Raw genomic sequence first — 8,482 nt, 5'->3', positions numbered from 1 at the left:
CCCTAAATAATAACAATAAATAGCTGGCTGTGGTGATGTACATCTTTAATTGCAGTGACTCATGAGGCTGAGGCAAGAGGATCACAAGTTTGAGGCCAGTCTCAGCAACTTAGTGAGACCCTACTTAAAAATAAAAAACAAAAAGGGCTAAGGATGTGGCTCAGTGGTGAAGTACCATGGGGTTCATTCCCTAGTACTGTAAAATAAAGAAAAACAACAAAATAAAATTATATCCTGAAACTCTTCCCATTATTTTCTCTTTGAAGTTTTAGGCTTTTTAAAAAATATTTATTTTGTAGTTGTAGGTAGACACAATACCTTTATTTTGTGTTTATGTGATGCTGAGGATTAAACCCAACACCTCACACATGCTAGGCAAGCACTCTACCACTGAGCCACAACCCCAGCTGTAGGTTTTAGGCTTTTTTTAATGCATAGGAGTCTTTTGTTAGTCAAATATATTGACATTTCTCTTTAAATTTCTTCTCTTAAAGCTTAGAAAGTCCACCCTCCCAGAGAAATCATAGCTTTCCTTTTTTAAAAAAATATATATTTTCAATTATAGATGGACATAATAACTTTATTTTATTTATGTGGCTCAAACCCAGTGCCTCACTCATGCTAGGCAAGTGCTCTACATCTAAGCCACAACTCCAGCCCTGCTCAGATAATTTTTTTAAAAAAATATTTTGTGTGAAGTAGTAGAAACCAAAGATATGACCTCCTCAGGCACTGATTTTTCCCTTGTTTTTGTGTTGTAGGATCTAAGATATTCACTATTAACTGTCCAGGAAGGATTGTTCAAAGGTACTTCCTAGGGTTTCCAGAGTAACAATGGAGGAGGAAGCTGGGGAAGAACCTGGGCTGGACAGGTCTACTGCCCCTAAGGACTTCCACTTTTATAACATGGATCTGTATGACTCTGAAAACAGAATGCAGATTATTCCACAAGAAAACACTAGAATGAGAAGAGAAGTAGTCCAAGCTGAAATGACCAAGGACCCAAGAGGGCCAGGGGAAAGGAAGATTCAAAGAGACCTTCAAGAGGAAGTGGATGATCTTGTCCATTTATATGGACTTGAAGATGAACAGGAGTTAGGGGATGAGTTTGTTGAGGAAAGCAGAATGGGAGTTTCTGGATATCTTCCTTATGGTATGAAGAGGAGAGACCCAACTAGGGAGCAGAGAGACTGGAGACTTGGAGGAGAGGCAGCTGAGGCTGAGGACCTGGGTTATGAAGGGTGGGGCTTGGCTGGCCAGTGCCAGGACTTGCGGGAAGCCTACAGGTATGCCCATGGCCGTGCCAGTGAAGAGTACGAATGCTACGTTATCCCAGAGGAGGAAGACGAGGAAGAAGCTGAGGATGTTTTTTGTGTCACTTGCAAAACTCCAATCAGAGCTGTTGAGAAGGCTTTTGATGAACACAAGGAGCATGAAGTGACCCCTCTCAATAAAGCACTGGAAAGTGCCAAGGTAAATAGATCTCCTGAGTCCTCTGTTTTGATGTCACATTTGTGTCTTGAGACAGGGAATAAATCTAAAATGCCTTCTCCAAGAGAGATAGAGAGCAGATGTAGCATTAACATCTTTTTAAAAATATATATTTATTTTTTAGTTGTAGTCGGACACAATACCTTTTTTTTTTTTTTTTTTTTAATGTGGTGCTGAGGATCGAACCCAGGCCTCGCACGTGCTAGGAGAGTGGTCTACCGCTGAGCCACAACCCTAGCCCAGCATTAACACCTTCTTTGTGATGCTTGTTGGACAGGATGAAATTCACAAAAACATGTACAAATTGGAAAAGCAGATTATTGAGATGGAAAATTTTGCAAGTCACTTGGAAGAGGTTTTCATCACCGTGGAGGTAAGAGTGTGGCTGATGACCTTGACAGACACATGGCTTCCATCAGTGACTGGGCAAGCAACTGTTTCTAATAGAAGTTAGAGAGTCTTTTCTTTAAAATGTGAGGTGTCAGTACTGCCCCCGCCCCTTGCCCTTCCTCCGACCTCTCCTAGCACCAAGCCATAAGCCTGGTGGTACTGATTACCTGCTAGCATTCCCTACTGAGTTGCGTGCTCTGGGTGGGGAGGCTTTTTTTTTTTTTCTGAATTTGTTCATCCCCAGTCCCACTCCAAGGTATGTTTCAAAGCAGGCACTTTATATATTTGTTGTATGGATAAAAGAGGGAAGAATCTCCCTGTTGCAGTCCTGCTTCTTCACAGGCTACTTTTTCTCCCTGTGTCTCTTTACCCTAATCACAAATTGCATGTGGTTTAGAACTCCTGTACTTTTTTAACAAAGACACTTCGTGGTGGTGTCAGCCAGTTAGTGACAGATAAACATTTGCACTCTGGTGTCAAAGAAAGGAACAGCTTTCTTTTGCCCTTGTGTTTTTGCTTGCTTGTTGTTCTTGTTGTAGTGTCCTTTTCCTCCTCCTCCACTCCTTCTCTTTTTCCTTACTCTCTTTCTCTTCCTTCATCTTCTCCTCCTCCTTTTCCCCCTTCTCTTCCTTTTTCTCTTCCTTTTCCTCCTCCTCCTCCTCACACACTGGGTGGTACCTGATGCACTGGCTATGCCACCAGACATGGCGGGGTTCCATGTCGTTCCTTTGTTCTTGGGGATTGTTACTTACAGGCCTTTGGGTACCTATCATGTTTACCACATAAAGTCAGGTGTGGACTGTTGAAGAGTTTTTAGTTGTTTTATGAGGTAATATGCTCATTCTGCCAGTTATCACTGCTCAAACACAGACATTCTGTTAGCTTTGCATGGGTTTCAAAAAATAAGTTAATGTGTTTTCTCTTTCTAGTTAGCTATTTTGTAGATTTTCTTGAGAAATTATGAATTTAGCATGCTGAATTTGGAAGGGACATCCCATCCTTTGAGGCCTGTCTCCTTGCCCATTCTGAAATAGGGAAGTCTGTGGGCTCTTGATCCAGGAGCCAAGATTACTGAGCTAGAAGCTGCTCTTCTGTAACTCTGCTCATGGATTAGATTAGCCCCTAGAGCTAGAACAAGGCTGTCCCCCCTTTTCTAAGCCTGCCTTAACAGGCCATTGCAAGACACCCATCCTATCTTAGATAAGTGTTTTGTTTGTTTGTTTGTTTGTTTGTTGTTTTTTACCTTTTTTGCTATCTAATTCTCATAAGATTAATGTTTCCCTGGGTGCGCCCTAGTAGGTACATAGCATTTCAATGCAATACCAGAGCCTGACCAACTCTTCCTGCCAAGGTAGACCAGGATTGAGGACTATAGGACTTTCCTTCTCCTCTTCATGTGGATGTTCTACTTCTATTAATGCAGCACCAGATTATATCAACAGGATCACCTCACATGGATTAAGAGGGCTTCAACCTCAACCTTAAAAGGGAAGAGAACTATTGCCTTAATGCCCTGTGAAAGACACAAGGGGCAAAGCTTCCCCTTCAAAGCAGAGTGTATGAGAGGTAGTAGGAGGGGTATGAGGACAAAACTCATTATATATTGTTCTGCCAGCTTTTCACAGATCAGAGTATCTTCATCCTCAGAGAGTACTCGAGGCCATCTTTTATAATTCACACTGGGGAGTCATCTATTGCTTTTTCTCACCATTTTTAGCAAGTCTTATGCACATAGTAAGTGTTCATTAATGACTCTGAATGATTGATAAGAGCTTCTTCAGAAATGTCCTCATCACCTGACAAGAATGGCATCAGTCAAAACCCACAAAGCTCTTCTGGGTTTCCAAGATAAGTAATGGGAACCAGAAGCCAATATGCTCTACTTACTATTTTTCAAGTATTGTGCTCCTGGATTAAATGCTGTAGGTACCTACTCTTCTGCTTCCTATATTTTCTCATCCTTCAGGGAGTGCCACCTAGCCACAGTGCTTATTCCTCTTTGCTTTCCTCTTTCCCCAAGTTGTATAATCCCAGTAGATGGAATTGTGATGTCTGTAAGATTCAAATATGAGGAAGTGAAAATGAGCATCATGAGCTATCAAGAGCTCAGGAGGGAATGATAGGTGGGGATCTCTCAGGGCAAGCATTTCCACCTTAAGGTCAAAGTTTCCAGGAACAGGCTGATTGATCATTGATAATCTCCCTGGCTGGTTGTCAAGGTGATAGGAGATAGCTGAAACTGGGAGAGAATTAAAAAATGCCACCAGGAAAGACAGCAGTGCTTTTTCGTAAGATTATTCTTGGGAATCTAGGATGGAGACCACCCCCCCCCCCCCCACAAAGCATTCACCCCAGCATCAGGACAATAGATGACAAAGCAGAGGAACAGAGGGACTAAAACAGCTCTGAGAGGATGTATTTTCCTCCTCCTAATGACTCTAGTCAACATCACATGCCCTTCAATGATGGTTGAGATCAACTGTCTTACAGGAGAATTTTGGAAGACAAGAACAAAACTTTGAGTTACATTACAATGAGATCTTGGAAACGCTGGCTCAAAAATATGAAGAAAAAATACAAACTCTAGGGCAGAAAAAGAAAGAGAAGCTGGAAGCCTTGTATGGACAACTGGTCAGCTGTGGAGAGAACCTTGACACCTGTAAAGAACTGATGGAAACAATAGAGGAGATGTGTCATGAGGAGAAGGTTGATTTCTTAAAGGTCAGTAATGAAATAAAACAGGAAAGAAATGAAATCATGAACTGAAATGACAGTTATGGTTAGGGTAGGTTAGGCTGTTCTCTCTCCATCTGGAGATATTGGAGTTGACTTTTATGGTCAGCATTCATTTGATTCCATTGGGTATTCATGATGGAAAAGCTGTCACTCCATCTTTCTGCATAGTTTTGCCATGATGGCCAAGCTGGCTCATATACAACTGACCCTTCCCCTCTACCATTGTTGAGGTAGCATCAGTCTTTGTTCCTCTGTTCTGGTTACCCAGAGACCTATCCCCTTAACCTGGAGCTGAGCAAAAATAGTGTACTGAGCATTTTATGGTCACCTGAGATGGCCTCTTGGAGCTCTGGGGAAAAAGTTGTCCAGGATAAAAAGTTACCTTAAATTTCCATTATAAGAGTAGTAATTATAAATTTTACTTCATAAACTCAGACATGAACTTAAAAAATCCATTTCTTAATTTTCTTTCAGTTGAATTAAACTTGATATGAGCCCCATGCAGGGCTGTGGGAATTTAAATGTCAGTCAGAGGTAGGGTCCCCTTTCTTCATAAGGCCCCATAGGACTATGGGGTAGATGTGGTATTCAGGATGTGGGGAAGGGACCTCCAGCCTCCTAGTTACTGGGTGTGTTCCCCGACATTGTCCAAGCCCACAGTTGCCCCTCAAAGCCAAGTCACACCTCTTTCCTGCCAGACATGGGTCCATGAATAAAGCCAAAGAACAATTTGCAGGCCCCATGAGAGCCATAAACACTTAATACCTTTTGAATCAACTGTTCTACAGTGCCACTGTGTCTCAAAGACACAATTCAGAATGTGGAGGGTGATACACATGAAATTATTTTACTTACCACTATTTATGATAAAAGATCGGAAGCAACCAATGTCCAACAATAGAGGAACAGTTAAGTAAATGATGGAGTCTCCATTCAATGAATTGTTTGCAGTCTCTCAAATCAATGGTCCAAAAGACCATTTGTGACATGAAAAGTGCTTACATACTGTTGATGGGGAGAAGCAATAGTGTAAAGAAAAACACACAGGTATAAGTGTGGCTTTGTTAGGATGTGGGTATGGCAGATTTTTTTCCTTTTCCTAATTTCCAAGTTTTTTAAAAACATATTCAATTTTAAAAGGAAATTTATTTCCAAAGTCCAATTACTTTTTTTTCCTTTTCCCTTCCTTTGTAGGATGCAGTGGCTATGGCTGACAGGTAATACTTTTGTTCTAACATCTATTTTTGTTTTCTGTTCCTTTCACCTCTAGACTTAGTTCCACTGGGTTATATGCTTCTAGTTTTAGCTTCTGTGCCTGATCCTATGGGTAAAATAGCACTGGCTTCAGAATGATGGTGTGGGATCATGAGAGCCCTCTAGTATTGAATTTCAGAATCTTATGGCTGGAAGGAGCATGTAATGTTGAGGCCCAGCCAGCTCATCTTGATCAAATCTCCTCCACAAACCCCTCATTTTATCAGGAGGACTGAGATCTGTAGAATACTTCCATCATCCCCAAATGTTCTAGGACACAGACTGTGAGGCTGCAGAATGCACACACTTAGAATCAGACAGGTGGGAATTCAGGCCCTGCTATCCCAGGACTGTGGGCAGGTCCAACCAGTCTAAAGACCCACTTTCCCTATGTACAAACACGGGTAGTTTTATGAAAACCTAGTAAGACAATGTCTACAAAGCAATGTGAACACACAAACTTAATTATGTCAGGGTTATACACAGGGTTTGAGCAAAAATAGACCTGGTTTAAAATTCTGGCTTTGCCACTTAAAAATCTGTGTCTGCCAGGAAGTAGTTTGAGAAGACCCAGAGCCCTAAGATTAGCAACTTGAGGGTACTTGGCCAAGTGGAGAGAAAGCTCCTAGGGTCTGAACCCTCTGTACCTTTCGGGGCCTGAGGTAATGTGGGTGTGGGGGTTTCCGGTTTAGATTCTGAGATCCACCAGAAGGTGTGGAGATGCATCTCATCAGAAGATGTCCTCCCAATACCTCTGACAAAATCCTATATTTTCTCATTCCCCTTGTAGGCATAAACCAATCCCACATTGTTATGGTTTGGATGTGAGATGTCCCCTAGAAACTCATGGGTGAGACAATGCAAGAGGTTCAGAGAAGAAATAATTGGGTTATGAGATCCTTAACACAATCAGTGTTTTAATCACCCAATGGGATTAATTGAATGGTAACTGAAGGCAGGTGGGGTAATGGGGCTGTGGCTTTGGGATATGTATTTGTATCTGGCAAGTGGAGATCTTTCTCAGCTTTCTGATCATGTGAGCCACTTCCCTCTGCCACACTCTTCTGCCATGATGTTCAACCTCACCTTGAGCCCTAAGGAATGGAGCCTGCTTTCTATGGATTGAGACGTGACACTTTGAGCACCCAAATAAACTTTTCCTCCTCCTCTTCCTTCCAGTCAGGTCTTTAAGTCATAGCAGCAAAAAAGCTGACTAAAACACACCCATCCTCATTGGTGACCTCCTAGGGCAGTCACCAAGTCAGATAGTTAAAGGCAGCCAGTAGCATGTTAATAAATGAAAATTCAGCAGTCTCTTTAGTTTATTACTAGGGATCAGCACCATAGATTCACCCTAAGGATTGTCCCCTGAGTGCTGTTTTTTGATTTTTGTTTTTAACATGGACCTTTATTTTTTATTTATTTATATGTGGTGCTGGGAATTGAAACCAGTGCCTCACACATGCTAGGAAAGTACTCTTCCAAAGAACTGCAGCCCAGCCCCCCTCCATTCTTGTGTGCATGTGTTTTAACACCAACAGACTTGGGAAATTCCTAAAAACCAAAACAGATGTGGAAATCTCTGCACAGCCTGATTTTGAAGACCAGACTTTGGACTTCTCTGATGTGGAGCAGCTGATGGGATCCATTAACACCATTCCAGGTATGTATCTTACCTGTGTGCATACTTCACAGCAAGCTCAGATTTCCAAGAGAATGTGTGTGTGTTAAGAACAGTTAGCATCAGGGCTGGGGATGTGGCTCAAGTAGTAGCGCGCTCGCCTGGCATGCGTTCGGCCCGGGTTCGATCCTCAGCACCACATACAAACAAAGATGTTGTGTCCGCCGAAAACTAAAAAATAAATATAATTCTCTCTCTCTAAAAAAAAAAAAAAAAGAACAGTTAGCATCATATTGAAATCAGTATGGGTGTACCTCAGAAGACTATATGATCTTGCTATACCACCCCTCAGTATTTATCCTAAAAAAATAAAGCTAGCATACTATAATTATACATGAATACCCATGTTTAAAGTCACACAATTTATAGTAGCCAACTAGTCTAGGTGTCCAGCAACAGATGAATAAATAAAAAAATATGGTATATACACCCAATGAAGTTTTATCCAACCATAGAGAAGAATGAAATTATGTCATTTGTAGGAAAATGGATGTAACTTAAAGCATTATGTTGAACCAAGTAAACCAGACTCAGAAAGCTGAGGTTACTTATGTTTTCTCTCATATATGCAAGGTAGAGAGGGAAAAGGAAAAGAAAGGTAGGGGTAGGCAAGGATCTCATGAAAATTAAAGGGAGACCAGTAGAATAGAGGAAAGGGACCAGGAGGAGGGAGAAAATGAGTGAAGGGAAGGTAATGGGGAAAAATAGTGACCAAATTATATTGTTACACTGTGCGTGTTATGTGAATACATATTAATGAATCCCACTATTAAAATGCACCAATAAAAATAAGGAAAAAAGTACATTTAACATCAGATTTATCCTCTTAATATAAGTAAGAGTGCACAATACCATATTGTTTACTGTAAATCATATATTGGACAGCACATCTTTACAACATAATCATCTTACATAATTGAATCTTTAAAA

General features: G+C 41.2%; 1 protein-coding gene across 1 annotated transcript in view; it reads left to right on the top strand.

Moving 5' to 3' along the window:
* The first annotated feature begins 834 nt into the window (after positions 1-834).
* Positions 835-8,482, top strand: part of Fsd2 (fibronectin type III and SPRY domain containing 2) — a 29,519-nt gene continuing 21,871 nt past the window's right edge. The window contains exons 1-5 of the mRNA XM_046438263.2: positions 835-1,473; positions 1,769-1,864; positions 4,372-4,602; positions 5,812-5,834; positions 7,413-7,534. Of these exons, the coding sequence (XP_046294219.1) occupies positions 835-1,473; positions 1,769-1,864; positions 4,372-4,602; positions 5,812-5,834; positions 7,413-7,534 (1,111 nt within the window). The remainder of the gene's footprint in view (positions 1,474-1,768; positions 1,865-4,371; positions 4,603-5,811; positions 5,835-7,412; positions 7,535-8,482) is intronic.

The sequence above is a fragment of the Marmota monax genome, unplaced genomic scaffold (genome assembly GCF_021218885.2).
Source record: "Marmota monax isolate L192 unplaced genomic scaffold, Marmota_monax_Labrador192_F-V1.1 WCK01_AAM20220418_F8-fsc00005, whole genome shotgun sequence".
NCBI classification, from domain to species: Eukaryota; Metazoa; Chordata; class Mammalia; order Rodentia; family Sciuridae; genus Marmota; species Marmota monax.
Note: the sequence above shows the minus strand (reverse complement) of the source record. Positions and strands in the feature narration are given on the sequence as shown.